Source organism: Eutrema salsugineum, unplaced genomic scaffold (genome assembly GCF_000478725.1).
Source record: "Eutrema salsugineum unplaced genomic scaffold, Eutsalg1_0 scaffold_16, whole genome shotgun sequence".
Lineage (NCBI taxonomy): Eukaryota > Viridiplantae > Streptophyta > Magnoliopsida > Brassicales > Brassicaceae > Eutrema > Eutrema salsugineum.
Window position 1 is genome coordinate 734,930 of NW_006256858.1, and position 15,065 is coordinate 749,994.

The 15,065-nt window shown below is 35.3% G+C and overlaps 4 protein-coding genes across 6 annotated transcripts; 3 read left to right on the forward strand and 1 right to left on the reverse strand.

Moving 5' to 3' along the window:
• Window positions 1–244: 244 nt before the first annotated feature.
• LOC18021177 (ethylene-responsive transcription factor WRI1) lies at window positions 245–4,368 on the reverse strand. The gene is made up of 7 exons (XM_024158067.1): window positions 4,059–4,368; window positions 3,857–3,939; window positions 3,702–3,710; window positions 3,444–3,532; window positions 3,220–3,344; window positions 2,775–2,851; window positions 245–1,092 (listed from the first exon to the last, which is right to left on the reverse strand). Exons 1-7 carry the CDS (start codon window positions 4,280–4,282, stop codon window positions 392–394), a joined length of 1,308 nt encoding a protein of 435 aa, XP_024013835.1. The 5' UTR covers window positions 4,283–4,368; the 3' UTR covers window positions 245–391.
• A 2,227-nt stretch (window positions 4,369–6,595) lies between these two features.
• LOC18021178 lies at window positions 6,596–8,505 on the forward strand. Its single transcript, XM_024157773.1, has 6 exons — window positions 6,596–7,008; window positions 7,415–7,565; window positions 7,673–7,720; window positions 7,835–7,942; window positions 8,062–8,331; window positions 8,416–8,505. Exons 1-6 carry the CDS (start codon window positions 6,596–6,598, stop codon window positions 8,503–8,505), a joined length of 1,080 nt encoding a protein of 359 aa, XP_024013541.1.
• Window positions 8,506–9,148: 643 nt separating this feature from the next.
• LOC18021179 (vesicle-associated membrane protein 727) lies at window positions 9,149–11,137 on the forward strand. Of its 3 annotated transcripts, none has more exons than XM_006403528.2 (5): window positions 9,149–9,267; window positions 9,702–9,944; window positions 10,051–10,249; window positions 10,348–10,468; window positions 10,769–11,137. In XM_006403528.2, exons 2-5 carry the CDS (start codon window positions 9,755–9,757, stop codon window positions 10,979–10,981), a joined length of 723 nt encoding a protein of 240 aa, XP_006403591.1. In that variant the 5' UTR covers window positions 9,149–9,267; window positions 9,702–9,754; the 3' UTR covers window positions 10,982–11,137. The 3 variants fall into 3 exon arrangements, with proteins under 3 accessions (XP_006403591.1, XP_006403590.1, XP_024013789.1); XM_006403527.2 differs by having other exon boundaries at window positions 9,179–9,267; window positions 9,737–9,944; XM_024158021.1 differs by having other exon boundaries at window positions 9,200–9,267; window positions 9,714–9,944.
• A 2,166-nt stretch (window positions 11,138–13,303) lies between these two features.
• LOC18021180 lies at window positions 13,304–14,896 on the forward strand. The gene is made up of 3 exons (XM_006403530.2): window positions 13,304–14,156; window positions 14,254–14,402; window positions 14,511–14,896. Exons 1-3 carry the CDS (start codon window positions 13,490–13,492, stop codon window positions 14,757–14,759), a joined length of 1,065 nt encoding a protein of 354 aa, XP_006403593.1. The 5' UTR covers window positions 13,304–13,489; the 3' UTR covers window positions 14,760–14,896.
• Window positions 14,897–15,065: the final 169 nt, after the last annotated feature.

Consider the following 15,065-nt stretch of genomic DNA (forward strand, 5'->3'; position numbering starts at 1 on the left):
ATGAGATTTGACCTCCTTTCTGTCTATATTCTGGAACTTTTTGAATCTTTGATGATTCTTCAAGTTGAATTGTTATCTCAGTTGTATATAGTAAAATGAGCAAAATCAAGAAAACAACTGAGGCCTTAATGCTGTCATTTTGTAGTTGGGATATGCAATTCTTGGACTTCTCTATTTGTCTTCCCGTTTTTTGGTTCATTTCTCTTATCTAAACTTAAAGCATTAGCAAAGAACAGGGGAAAAAGAGGCCAAGACACCTATTGATTATTCAGAACCGACGAGTAAGCCCTGAAATGAAATACAAACCCTAACAGAACCCAACAAGAAAAGAAGAAGAAGAAGAAGAAGCAAAAGAAATAGAAAACTCAACCCTAGATTGCAAAGCTCCCTCTCAGACAGAATAGTTACAAGAAGCAGAGGTTGTTGTTGTTGTTGTTGTTGTCGTTGATGAAGCAGAGTCAGTAGAAAAGCAAGACAATGGTGAAGACGAAGAAGTCGGGCTCTCTCTTCCCACCACGACAACGTCGCAACAATCCAGATTCTCCAAGCTCAAGCAGTCAGTCTTCCCTTCCTCAAACATGAAGTCAATGTTATCCTCAAATCCTAACTCATTGAATAGCTCCGGGTACTCGATGGGATTCTCGTTCGAGAGGTTTTGATCCGTCAAGAACGGAGCAAACCCTGAATCCATCATACAGAAGTTCCAAGCCAGCTCATTGCTATCCGAAGAACGACCCATTTCCATAATGGCTGAAGAATCTATGCAGCAAGACACGACCGCTTCTTCTTCTTTGTATCCAAACTCTACTTCTTGTTGCTCTGTTTTCTCTTCTTTCTCTCCTTGCGGCTCTTCTTCCACGTACTGTTTCAATTCTTCTCTAGGCTCTTCTTTCGCTCCCCTCGGTTCAATTTCTTGCTTTGCTTCAGCGAGAACAGCTTCTTGTTGATTGGTTTGGTTCACAGGGAACGGGAAGACCCCTTTCTTCTTTAGCCGGTCGATGTAATTACTTATGTCGAAATTGGTCACCGCGTTAGCACCTCTGTACTCTATCGCCGCCATGTCATACGCCGCCGCAGCTTCCTCCTGCGTATCTGCAATCAATAAAATTACCACTTTTATAAGCAGAAAAAAAGAAACTTCAAAATCAAGACAATGCAACACAATTTCCATTAGATCAAAGACAGCGTTTTGAAGTTAACAGTTTCACAAGTTGTTAATTTCACATATCTGCTAAGTGTTTGTAACCAAAGAAGCCCAAACATGTGTTAAAAAAGTGTCTCTTTTTGTCGTTTCTATTCGAAAATGTTAGAATTTATGATACCTAATAAAGACAAAAAAAATCTAGAGAATTGAGTGACGTGTTAGTGGGGACAACTAGGGTTACACTATTTGTGTGATGCGTATAGAGCTGAGTCGTGTACGAGACCATTTCTCTTCCACTCCGCCGCTCTCTGAACACTAGTAAAAAGTGTCCAAATTTCTTGCTAATTAATTAGCAATTATTGTGTATATATATAATACACGAACATACGATTACTAATTATTTAACAATAAAATAACACCTACCTAGTGTCAACTCTAAGCTCTAATTACTATCACTATTAAGTACCCAAGTTTGTTACCTTTATAATTTCCACAATAGTTTTCTTTAAAGTAGAGAGAAGTTAGAGAAGACAATCATATTAATATTCTTATCTTTTAAAATAATAAAATAAAGAAGACGAGATTTTGTTCGGAGGACAAGGTGAAAGATATGGTAGAGATCAAAAATGCACGTGAGGGCTCGTGAGTCCTACTCAGAACACTCTCAACTCTAAAACCATCTTTTAATAAACCAAAAAAAAAAAAACCAGATCGACCTCGAGTTTGGTCCTAAAAAAAAGCCTCTGAACTATTTTGTCCTTTTTATGAAGTGAGAGTGTTATCACGTGATCTACGCGCTACACGCGCCTTTACACTTGTAACATTCATTATTCTAAACAGTTTCTCACATCTACTATTTGTAATTATGCTCCTGACTCCCTCTCCTTTCTCTCTTTTATTTTTATAGAAATAAAAAAGAAAGAATAGTATGTGTCATTGTTACAGAACGCTGCCTATATTTATGCAAAACTGAATCCGAACTACTCCACACAAAAAAAAATGTTGGATTTGAAAAAGAAACAAAAATCTTCATTTTTAAAAAACTTGTTGTTTGAGTCTTTGTTGAAGGTTAGGTGCCTTTCTAATCTAAGGACCGGAACAAAACAATTAAAAAATGGTATTACTTTTCAATAAAGAGTTGGTAATATTCTTTCTGCAGAGTTCTCAATTTTTGTATTCAGAGTATTGGATCCACAAAAAATGCAGAATTTAAAAGGTAATTATGCAGAGGGATCAGATAATTAAAAAAGAAAAAGTTGATTTGATTAAAAGATAAAAATCAATTACAAGGTTGAAGTGAGGGGACATGATGTCAAAACTCTCGTCTCACGTGACTGTGTGCATAATTCAAAGCCCACTGCCTCCCCATAATAGTATCCTAATTGTCTAACTAAACAAATTAATATTTGCTTAATCACACTCTATTTAGTATTTAGTTCAGACATTATCACACTCTATTTTTTAATTAAAGAGCAGACTAATAATAATAAAAAAAACAAAAGGATCCGTTATGCCCGGTAGTTTAAAAATATTCGATTATGCTAACGATTTCTAACAAATTTTTTATACATGATTAATTATTTCTAAAAACAAAATGAAAAAATAGAAAAAGGGTAGAAGAGGTACGTACTATAGGTGCCGAGGTACAAGTACTTGTTTCCAAATACTCTTCCAATCCGAGCCTCCCATCTTCCGTTATGGTGATGCCTGTTTTTCCATTTTTTATAAGTTTCCATAATATAAATAGGAAAAAAAACATGTTGAATACATAATAAAACAAGCATTTGTGAAAATCGAGTTACAATAACTATCACATTTTTACAATAAACATCTCGATTTTTGCAGAAGGAAAGTACGCAAACAAAAGTTAATTATGATTTTTTTTTTATAGAGAGCGAGAATATTGAGGAAAAAAAGGTCCAGCTTTTTATGTGTTCTAATTCTGATTTTTTTAAATACTCGGAAAAGGAAAAAATATTTTCTCAATTTGGCGTAAAAATCCGAAATTAAAACAATAGAAACATATGGTAATTAAAAGAAAAAAGAAAAAGGGGACAAAAGGAAGAAAGAGGAACCTAGCAACGCCGCGATATTTAGAGACGCCTCTAGAGAAACCACTGCTCTGGCGGCGGAGAGAAGCCAAATATTCCTCCTTTGTCACTCTCTGCATTTCCTCCAATTCTTTTGTGTACGTCTCAAGCTGCTCAAGTTTTTTTCCAATTTATTTAAACACCCAATCAATTCAAGACACGAACATGCATGATTCATCATCAATCTGATTTCTGGAAAAAATTATTACCGGAAAATTTAAGATGGTGTCGGGTCCCCAGTACTTGAGAGCAGCTAGATCGTACGTATGTGCTGCTGCTTCTTCGCTGTCATATGCTCCTGCAATTACGCGTGAGAGCAGTTAGAGATTCCTTCCTCTTCTGACCAAATCCACTCTCTTTAAACTTAGTTTTTTAAAAAAAATTTAGAGTTTTTTTTTATAAGAAACTGATTGGTTGTCTGTCAGTTAATTTCGGCTGATTTTGATATCAGAGAAATTATAAATTACCCAGATATACTGATGAGTAGAAGCAGGCGCAGAGAGTGGCAGTGACCAAGTTTTTGAGATCAAACAAAAAAAAAAAAACCAATCATCAGTCAAAAATTCAGATCTTCATTACAAAATCAAGATGAGTTTTTTTGTGTGTGTGTAAAATTAAGAACCTTGTTTGCCTTTCTTGTTCTGAATCGAATTCCAAGAGCTTTTGTCCCATAGATGAGCCTCGAATCTCCCAGTCCATCTATGTCTGTAAAATCCCACAAACATGCAATCAAAATGCAGTTTAAGAAAAAAATCCAAAAATCCAATCCAAAGAACCAAATTCGAAAAAAAAAAATCAATCATTTAATTTGAAAACAAAAATACCTAGTGACTCCTCTGTAGATAGAGCTGCGTCGGGTAGAGGCAGGACTGGTGGGATTCGGTGATTTAACATCAGAAGTCGATAGAGGAGGAGAAGATTTCTTAGCCCTTTTGGCTCGTTTAGGCCTTTGAGTCTCCAATTGAGTCGGAAGGATACAAGCGGAAGAGGAAGAAGTAGAAGAAGAAACAGAGGAAGAAGAAGGAGAAGTGGTTAAGGGTCTCTTCATTAAACTCTGAGAAATGAGCAAACAGAGAAAAGAGAAATTTTAGATTTTAGATTTTTTTGTTTTTTTTTTTGGTTTTAAGAGAGTAAGAGGAAGGGGGAAGTGGTTTACCAAAAGGAGGAAACGAGAAAGGGGAAGTTTAAATAAAACCCTGAGGAGGAAAAGGGCTTTTGGGTTAATTAACTCAGAGTTAAATTATATATTTGTAAGACCAAACACTTGGCCTTCTGTTGCAGCCATGCTACCAATAGCTTTACTCTCCACGCTGTCCTCATTTTTGTATTTTGTACGTTTTTTTATACATTAATTTTTTTGTACGTTTTATGTTTGGCAATTATTTTATGTTTTGGAAATTACTGATTTTTTTTTTGTTAAATTTTAATTTTGGGAAGAAAAAGTTGGAATGAAAATATCTCAATTTGGTTTCGTTGTATTCTATATTTGAAATTGTAGAATCTAAGAGGATTGATGTTTTGGTTTAAAAAAAGAAAAGAAATGGAAGAATAAAGAAATGTTAATTTTATATATGATTTTAAAATTTAATTGTCTGTCTTTCTAAAACAACTTCATAAAATTCTACAAAAAATCTTAGCAATCAGCTATGTATTCTGTAAGAAAAACATTCCAAATATTGCACGTTGAATAGGCTGTATAGTCTCTTGAGTGAGTTGTAACTTACTCAAACTGAACATGTCCACTGTTTCAAAATTGATTGGTGCTTAACAGACGGTAATCCAATGCATATCGTCTAAAGCGTCTAACTGAAACATTTGTAAATTAGAATAGTCTACCATTTTTATAATAAAGTAATATATATGATAATAATCTACTAAGTAGTAAGTTGTAAAAAAAACTACGATTTGTAATTAAATGTCATTTTTTCAAATCTTAATTAACAGATTTTTTAGTAAATTAAATACAATGAACTAGAACAAATTATTTATTATATTAAAAACCTCACAGTAAATATAATCACAAAACCAAATTCAATCTAAAGAAAATTATACAATAATTTTGAAAATCATGTATTTACGCAATTAATAGTTATAGATTCAATTGTAGTGAAAAACTAGAATATAAACAAAAACTAATAAATATTTGCCAACTAATAATACTTGTTAACAAGTGTTTATAGAAGTTTTGAGTTACTTAAAAACGTCTAAATTCACTTAATAACAAAATTATATAACGTTTATGAAATAATCATCTATGGTTCATAGATTTCTAACGGCTAAAATCTCTCTAAACGACAGTTTAAACCATTTTTAGAACACGGATTATAATATTTTGTATTAGATTAATCTTCTTATGATGTTTTTGTTTTAAAGAATTAATTTGGGTTGCAAAAATTATTTGCTTAAAAGTACATTTAAACTTTTCTACAAAATTGAAAATAAATGAAAATATAATTGTCTTCTTCCTCGTCATTTTATTTTAGTACATTTTGTTAGAAAGACAACTATTTTAATCGTTACAACGTTTTCACTGCATTTTCTAAAAGAATAGAGATTCTTCTGAAATATCAAGAATCATCCTAATGAACAGGGAGACAAAAGGCCAAGAATTTATCTGATCGAAATAATTGAAACAAATGTCAAATTCTTAGAGCACAAGAATTACATTTGTACACGAATTATGTGGATACTTAATTTACATCACATGGAGGAGGGATGTCAACTAGGCTTCAAAGACCGCAGGTTGGACATAGACTCCTCTTTCACGGTTTTTGTATATATTTCAACTACATTAGCTACCAAATGAATACATTACAAGTTAATATATTTCTCCAACAACGATTTTGTTTTTTGGGGTAACAAGGATATATATTTTGCTATCAAATAAGCTAAAATAAAAAACTTTCAGTCACATTTCTGAAAACATGGCTAGTGTTTTGACAGATTTGTGTATAGAAAAAGATGACCACACCAAGTATCATAACAAGGGATTAATGCACCTTTCTGACCAATTTGTATTTTGAATATCATGCAGACATGCACTTTCCCGAGCATCGAAGTTTAAATGCTCCCAAGTTAAAAATGATCTAAATATAAATTCAAAAAAACTAATGAGATATACTGTATTATGCACTTTCCCAAGGAGAAAAAGCTAGTAATAAAGGTACGGAACCGTCTCGTCTCTTCCACTTCACTTTCAGTGTCTTTCCAGTTTCCTCTTCTCTAGTCTTTGTGCTGATCCAAAGGTATGGTTATGTTTCTTCTTCTCCCACTCGTGGCTACTCCGATATAGATTCCGTGCGTAACATTTGTTGAAAACATGTTAATTTTCTTGATCATATGATTTTTTTTTTTTTCAGAGATGTCATACGTTCCACCACATAAACGACATGAAAATGTTGGAATCAGAGCATCCTCTGTTCCACCTTCTCTTCCCACAAAACTCAAGAAAAACCCTAGGAATGTTAATACAAAGATAATCTACGCAAACGATTGCATCTCCAGATGGTTTCTGGTTGGTTCAGAGGAGAACAACAACTTTCAACTTGTCCCCGTTTCTTCAGAATGGAGGAGAGATGCAGAAGAAAAACCGTTGGTTATCTTAGCGAAGAGCGATCTCGGGAAACTGGAAAATCCATGGCTATGGGTAACAGAGAAGTTGGAGGATGATCTTATTATAGGATTTGGTAGGGCAAAGAAGACGCTTCTACGTTTTGGATCAGAGCATGTCAATCTCAGATTGATTGCTCGACTTGGGAAAGTTGTCTTCAATAGGTAAATGATTTCTTGACTTTTCCTCAATTTTCTTACACACACACACAACTACTCCATTATATGGTGCAGAACTGATAAGCCTTGTGTTGGTCTAGTGAAGGAGAATTGTGATTAACTTAGGTGGCTTGTAATGGATTGTATCTTGACAGCTTAGAAAGCTATCAAGTTCAAATGAAGTTTAGGCAGAAAGAGTTAGAGATTCTGGATTGGTCAATTATATTGGTTTGGGAATTTCTAGCTAATCAAGACTCTCTCTCTTGTAGTACAGTTCTTTTGGCAAACTGATTAAACGAGTTTAAGGGTTCCAAACTTATCAAAATATATGGTGTAATGAGTGTTGATTGAACACACAACCTTACCCACACTGTATCATATGGTGCAGGGCTAGTTCATCAGAAACACAAAGAGATGGTCAGTTAACTAAAAGCAGATTGGAGAAACTAAAGAAATCATTCTATACAAATGTCCCAAAGTCTTATGCCGAAAACATTAGGTATGGAGTTGTATCCAAGATGGGATTTTGTGTAGAAGAGACCAAGGAGTTGTATCACGTGAAGGTGCTTTTTTTTGCTGTTGTTGCTTTTTCTTTTGGTTAAGATTCACTTATAAATGTTTCTCCGGTTTCATTTGAATTTTTTTTGATGTTTGGAATCTGGTTATTGAGGTATCAGACAACACGCGTCCTGATATAACCATCTCGTGTAAGTGTATGGTGGATCAACAACATAAACGACTCAATTTCTACAAGGCAAGTCATATTTCTCTTCTCACTTCCCACATTTTTTTTCAAACATGACATTGAAGTTGCGTCATGTTTTTTCTTCAGGCTGAGCTTAATGCTTTGAGGCACTTAATTCTCGATGTATCATGCCTTGATCAAGATCTTGACATGAGGCTATCGGTTGATTCAAAAAGAACATTAACCAATCTCTCAGTGAGTTGACTTTGTCTATTCCATATTATATACAGTATCCAAGAAAATGAGATGAACAAGAATATTGGACAAATGGTATCGGTTTATAATGTGAAACATGGTTCTTTGATTGTTTCTAGGAGAATGAGATTAAAAATCTTAAAGAACTGACAGATTCAGCTGTGATAGATCCAAATGTGAAAGGTGGATTAAAATGGCCACTTGGGAAATCTTCATGTGGGGATAGATTTAGTGTTTGTGGCGTTTGGCATAACGTAACGACTACATACATAAACCCGACTTTGAGGCTTCAAGTCCGAGAGGCTGATCGATATGATTTTAGAACTGGAATTGGAGGAACCTCAAGGGAAGTTTATCTCAAACTAAAAGCCTTAAGCAAACTACTAAAGGTAACATTTCTTTTTCCAAAGCATGCTTTTTGAATTGTATAGTGTTCGTCGAATTGGTGACAATAGTTTTGTTTACGATATCAGGAGGAAAATATGGAGAGGAAATGTGTTTCAGACATGCTAAAAGATTGTCTGAAAGAAGTGTGGGATCACTTTTTGAAGGCACAAGTGTAGTCACTATGTTTTTGGTGTGTTTGCAAGTTTGTTTTTGTGCTACTTACTCCAAGCTATTGATTGCTGCTTTTAAAGATTTTAAGTCATCTAAATTTGTGGCAATATCCACATATCTTTTGGATTGGAAAAAAAAAAGTATTTTATATAAAATAGTATTGTTTAGATTTCACTTTGTTTGCGTGTACGTTTTTATCAATCCTCTGATGAGATTTGCGGATATAGCAAATACCATTTATGATTCACCTACAAAACATCCAAAAATGTATGCATTGTTATAAATTTTTACTAAGTTTACAGAGGTCACAATATGTATGAAGAATTATCAACCAGTCAAAAGAAACCGAATCACTTTTCACTTAATTACGGCGTATTATCTGATCTAAACCCAAACATTCGAAATATGAAAGTAAACCGAACAGAGTTCAAGGTTATTCAGTTTTAAATCGAAAAAAAAAAAGAAAATTTATATGATATTCTTACCTGAAATGAGCCAGAATAGATATGGTTTAATTCCAAAGAAATCAAGAACCGAAATCGATAAACCGAAAAACAATCAAACCAAACGATATTTTACTCTTAGTTGTTTTTTAAGTATTTGTTTTCCTTAAAAAACATAGTTAAGAATTAATCAGAGCATTAAGTAATGCAATTTCATCTCAGGCTAAAAAGAGACTAGTCTCCGATAATATAGAGCAGAGCACATCTCTAGCAGCATTCCAGAGAATTAGAGCCTAATCCTTCATCACCAAGCCAAGTCGCAAGGTAGAGTCTCTCTCTCGCTCGTCTTTGTTCTGTTGCTACAACTGATAATCGAGTTTGATTCTTGTTCGATTTCGTCTTCTTCTCCTTCTATCGATTGCCTGTCTCTGTCCTTTTCCCCTGGAACTAACTTAGCGCCGATCTTTAAATTTCGTCGTTTGTTTTACTTAATCGGAGCATCAGATCATGCTTTCCGGTTCAGAATCGTTATCTCGGTGGTATTCTTCTGAATTATGTATCGATTGCTCATCGATACATCAGCAATTTGTCTCCCGATTTAGCGAATTACTGTTCATCACCTAGGCTTTTTTTTCCGGATTTTGTTTGCTTGATGCAGTGATCTATTATTGACTAGCAGAATTCATCTTTTTTTTCTCCGTATCTAGTGGATTATGAATCCAATTTTGTTTACGTATCTACTGGTATTTTCATTCTAGATCTGATTGTAGATTGGTTAACTTCTTCTCTAGAGGCTTCAAGAGCTCCAAAAATGAGTCAGAAGGGTTTGATATACAGCTTTGTTGCGAAAGGAACCGTTGTTCTAGCGGAGCATACTCCTTATTCAGGAAACTTTAGCACCATTGCTGTTCAATGTCTACAGAAGCTGCCCACCAATAGCAGCAAGTATACTTACTCTTGCGATGGTCACACCTTCAATTTCCTTGTCGACAATGGTTTTGGTGAGTCTTATTAGCCTTTATGTAGTTTTTAATGCTTGTGTGTTAGTTGAAGCTTTTTTTTGTTCACTTTTGGTTTGATGATGCTTGTGATTGTGTTTGTATGCAGTGTTTCTTGTGGTTGCTGATGAGTCCACGGGAAGAAGTGTTCCTTTCGTGTTCCTTGAACGGGTTAAGGAAGACTTTAAGAAGCGGTATGAGGGGAGTATAAAAAACGATGAGCCACACCCTCTTGCAGATGATGACGAAGATGATGATTTGTTTGGAGATCGGTTTAGCATTGCATACAATCTTGACAGGGAGTTCGGGTCTGTCTCTTTAGCCATGACTATTCTGATATCAGTCATCGTTTTGAATTGCAACAATGTTCTTAGTCTTTTCTTCCTTATTTTGTTACCTCTAACAGGCCTATACTTAAGGAGCATATGCAGTATTGTATGAGCCATCCGGAAGAAATGAGCAAACTTTCAAAGTTGAAGGCCCAAATAACTGAGGTCAAGGGGATCATGATGGACAACATTGAGAAGGTATGCTTTTGTAGTTATAGGAAAAGGCGAACAAGCTGAGGCATTTTAATTTATATAATAGCACGCCACTCTTGTAATTTTGGTTTGAGGTGATAGCGGTTTTGTCTGCAAGGTATAAACACACTTTTTTGGCCAAAAAAAAAAAAACTGTAGAGAAGGATACTAAACAAGTTCCTAACTTCTGAAGCTTTAAATAACTAGATTCTTCTTTTCATTATATGCCAATAGGTGCTCTGGTAATGAGAAAATATGAGGCGATACAGCTCGTTTTGATAGGATTCTGTTGTTGATGGTAAACAGGTTCTGGACAGAGGAGAGAAGATAGAACTTCTGGTTGATAAAACGGAGAACCTACAGTTCCAAGCGGATAGCTTCCAGAGACAAGGGAGGCAGTTAAGAAGGAAAATGTGGATACAGAGCCTGCAGATGAAGCTGATGGTGGGAGGTGCTGTTTTGTCCTTTATTCTCATCGTTTGGGTTGTTGCTTGTGGAGGTTTTAAATGCTCATCATGATGTTTGGTTTCGTTTGTACCTGTTTGGTCACCACGTTGTTCACACACATAAAACGCATGCTCATGTTTGTACATGTTGGAACTTATAATAACATATCATCATCATCATTTCCACAAGCTTATCTATAATGCTATAAATACAACAACATAAAAACTTCTTTTTTGTTTCCATGTTTTTGCCTGTGTTTTGTTTTCAGCGATTGCTTTTTTGTAGCCCTTGTTATATGGTTTAAGGCATTTATTTTCAGCGTTTGGATTTTGTCTAAGGAAATGTCTTTTCATCACTGACCTTTTTTTGTTTTTTTTTAATCAATGCTATTTTTTGGCAATATCATATCATCATGAGAGAAATCCTGATAAAACCCTGGAATTTGAAAATTCATTCTCAAATTTTGGACATATATCTCAAAATCAAAGATTTCCAAAATACAGATTGCCCACAAAAAAAGAAAGAAATCCAACATTTTATGTTAAAAACCAGGCAAGATTTTTATTTTTATTTTTTTAAAGCGAGATTAGGATTTAAAAAAGCATATACTGAATTGTTCTCATATGCCTTTTACGCTGTGGATGATGAAGCAAAAGAGCAAATGCGAAGCGTAAAGGCGAGTTAAGTAGGGGCGATGATCACATGGGCGAAACAAAAAAGACACAAAGTCATTCTCCATGTCTGATACTTTGTTCTCGTTTATAAAGCGGATATGGAATCAATTTCATAAAGAAATCTTATCTTCTCAATTATCCCCTTATACGTTGTCTCTACCTAAATATTTAAACCATTCTAATAGATAGAATTTCTTTGAACTTAAATATTTGCAGTTTTAAAGGAATAGACCGCACATTTGCATCGTTTACGGGTAACAGGGAACAACTAGAACAAAAATGAACTGAAAATAACGATTTTTGAGCAAATAGAGTTTACTGTATGTCTGTATACACAGCCGGTCTTTGGGCCAAACAGAGGAAGCACATGCTTGTACTCTCCATTTTTATTTTTATTTTTATTTTAAAAATTAGGCCTTTTTATAAGCTGATGGCATAATTGAAGTGGTTTGACTTAACCCATGACCTTATGCAATTATTATGAGGAACATAGATGTTCACCAAATCCCAAACTTCCTATTCGCATTCTTCTCACTGTTGATTTGGCATGCAGCAACTTCATACATATTTTTTTCATTTAAATATTTTTTGCGTATTTTCTTCTTTTCTTTTGTTGTTATGTTGTGTTTTTAACTATTTCAGATTTTATAATAACTATAATCATTTAGATATACTTTACATAGTTAATAACTTAATATCATTATATTTATGAATAGGAGTGAACCTTGATCTGAGTGAAGCTTTTAGTTTATGAACATTGACAAAAAAAGACCGCATGGAAACTGATGAAAATTCTGTCTAGAAAGTAGCATATGATGAAAGGAAAGTAGATGAAAGTTAAAATTGGTCTGCTTATTCAAATCCTTCCATATACTGCCTATATACACCATCAAAACCATTTGAAACAAAGTATAAGTGTCTCTGTTTCCATCGTTGAGAAACTCCAAAACTTGTTTTACATCCAAACCAATAAATCTATTATGGCTAAAGGATGACAAATGCAGCTCCAAATGGGCTTCAAATGGCAATTCAAGTAGAAGTGCCTCTTCTTGACCTATGTTTCAGCAAAACATTCATTAGTCTGTAACCCTGGTTTAAACTTAGAAATGTACTTATGTGAATGCCAACATCATTATAAAAACCTAATATTGTTGAATGATGATGACCAATAAAAACAACGTTTTGATTTTTGAAACACATCTTTTCTAGGATCACTCGTTTCACAATAATTGTCAAATGCATGCATGAGATTCATTTATTCTGCACCAAATAAATTAGATGTGGGATGTGCATCTCACATTAATTAGGGAGATCCTACAAAATCGATAATAAGAAGAAGATATCATTTTTGAATTAATTACGAAGATCTCTTTATCCACTATAAAAGGAAATTTCGTTTTGCATAAACACTTAAAAAAACAATCTCAACAAAAAAAGGAAAACATTTATTTCTTCCTCTCTTTTTTTTTTTGTCTCATACAGAATGTGTACGACTCAACATAAAAACATAAATATATTTCTCTAAATTGGTCACTTGCTTAAAACAATTGTATCAAAAACAAATCTCAGCAGCATTAACGTAATTGTGTAGTCACGACGACTATGACTGTGATCACGCAAAGTCCCAAAGAGTCGAAATGTTATTTTTAATTTTTGGTTTCTTTTGTTTTTGTATGAGAAAGAAAAAAAATGTTATTTAAATTTCGATTTTTGGGAATACTAAATTCATGTTCCTAAGCTTTTGGCGTTTGATAATGGCGTGACACCTTTTTCTTCTCAACAAACGCGCCTCAGTGTCTCATCTCTTTCCACATCTTCTCACTCCATTTTCTTGCAGCTCACTCCTTTTCACCTTTTCTCTCTCGATTTCCTCTTCGTCTCTAAGATTCTTCATTTCGCCGACAAAATGGGAACCTGCTTCTCGAGCTCTACTAAATCCACGGCTGAGATCGCTCCGGTTGACCTCGCCGTCAAACCTCCAGCCGTAGTAGCCTCTTCCACAACCGCGCCATCTCGCGTTTCAGCCCAGCGACCACCAACCGCTCCGACGGCGGCGAAAACGACGGCGACGGCTAGCTCCGCCGTCGCAGTGAGACTGTACGGACCACCGAACAGTCTGGTGACTTCCTATCTCCGCTTCGCTCTCCTTCACAAGAAAGTTCACCTCCGTTTCGTCCCATCGGAGGATCAAAAGCCGACGATCCAGGTCGGATCGGAGACGGTGTCAGGATCTCAGGAGGTTCTGCTCCGTTACATCGAGGAGAAGTTTCCAGAGCCGAGGCTGATGATTTGGAAGTTTAATCTAGAAGGTTTCGACGAGGCGACTCCATTGATAGTGAGGACGATTTGGCTTCAGCATAGGAGTATGTTGTGGCACATCGCGAGGATGTTGAGATGGTCGGAGGATCTGGCGGCACGTGGAGGAAGAAGAGCGGTGGATCCGTCGGTTGGGACGCCGAAGATGGAGATTAGGAAATTCGCCAAGAGCTATACGCAGCTACAAGAGCTCATGGTTGAGCATGCTCAAATGGAAGAGAGAATCCTTTTCCCTGTTCTCGAATCTGTTGATCGAGGTACAGATTTTTTTAGGGCTGGGTTTTGATTCACGGATTTCTTATGTCGAATGTTGGATATTGATCTCTCTCTCTCTAAAATTCTGGGTTTTTGTAGGGATGTGCAAAAGCGCAAACGAGGAACACGGGAGAGAATTACCATTGATGAATGGAATCAAAGAGTATATCAAATCCATTGCAGTATTGGACTCTGGAATCTGTTCGGAGGAATTCTTTAGTCTTGCTTCTCGTTTCAAGTCATTACAGGTAAAGAACGACAAAACAATCTTCACTTTTTTTGTGTGTGTTCTTGTAATGAAATTAGCCAGATATTGTCAACACGGAAGTTTGAGGTGGTGTTGTTGTATTAAACAGGTGATGTGTAAAGCACATTTTGAAGAGGAAGAGAAAGAGTTACTGCCTATGGTGGAAGCTGCAGAAATGGGGAAAGAGAAGCAGAAGAAATTGATGAATCAAAGCTTGGAAGTAATGAGAGGGACTCACTCTGACTTGTTTGATTTCCTCCTCGAAGGTCTTACTCCTCAAGAAGCTATGCAGTATCTTGACTTGCTCATGAAATTTGGTGATCCAAATCTTATCTCATCTTTTCTCTGCCAAGACTGATCTTTTTCTTTCTGGCTCACTTTGTGAAAATTGTTGTTGGTGTTTGGGATGTGAATTTCGTGTATATATTGTCAGATTACTGATCAGGCTGCTTTGTTTTTCTTATCCTTTTAGATAAACGAAAATCTTACAACTCCTTCTAAGAGGGCAAGTGTTGTTTCTAGGGTAGCTACACATTTAAGTTTTCAACAATGTTGATTCGATTTTTTCTGTTTTTTTTTGAGTTCAGAATAAAAACTGCCAAAAACTAAAACTTATTGATTCTGCAGAGCTAGCTCTTGCTTCAGGTCGGTTTTGAGAGATTTT

Bases quoted from the DNA above. Each gene is read 5' to 3' on its own strand.
- LOC18021177 (XM_024158067.1), bottom strand. From the start codon at position 4,282: ATGAAGAGACCCTTAACCACTTCTCCTTCTTCTTCCTCTGTTTCTTCT. The intron at 2,852-3,219 runs GTTCCTCTTTCT...ATGGAAAAACAG, and splicing joins AAATATCGCGGCGTTGCTAG to GCATCACCATAACGGAAGAT. The intron at 1,093-2,774 runs GTACGTACCTCT...TATTGATTGCAG, and splicing joins CTTGTACCTCGGCACCTATA to ATACGCAGGAGGAAGCTGCG.
- LOC18021178 (XM_024157773.1), top strand. From the start codon at position 6,596: ATGTCATACGTTCCACCACATAAACGACATGAAAATGTTGGAATCAGA. The intron at 7,566-7,672 runs GTGCTTTTTTTT...CTGGTTATTGAG, and splicing joins AGGAGTTGTATCACGTGAAG to GTATCAGACAACACGCGTCC. The intron at 7,943-8,061 runs GTGAGTTGACTT...GATTGTTTCTAG, and splicing joins GAACATTAACCAATCTCTCA to GAGAATGAGATTAAAAATCT.
- LOC18021179 (XM_006403528.2), top strand. From the start codon at position 9,755: ATGAGTCAGAAGGGTTTGATATACAGCTTTGTTGCGAAAGGAACCGTT. The intron at 9,945-10,050 runs GTGAGTCTTATT...GTTTGTATGCAG, and splicing joins CCTTGTCGACAATGGTTTTG to TGTTTCTTGTGGTTGCTGAT. The intron at 10,469-10,768 runs GTATGCTTTTGT...GATGGTAAACAG, and splicing joins TGATGGACAACATTGAGAAG to GTTCTGGACAGAGGAGAGAA.
- LOC18021180 (XM_006403530.2), top strand. From the start codon at position 13,490: ATGGGAACCTGCTTCTCGAGCTCTACTAAATCCACGGCTGAGATCGCT. The intron at 14,157-14,253 runs GTACAGATTTTT...GGGTTTTTGTAG, and splicing joins TCTCGAATCTGTTGATCGAG to GGATGTGCAAAAGCGCAAAC. The intron at 14,403-14,510 runs GTAAAGAACGAC...TGTATTAAACAG, and splicing joins CTCGTTTCAAGTCATTACAG to GTGATGTGTAAAGCACATTT.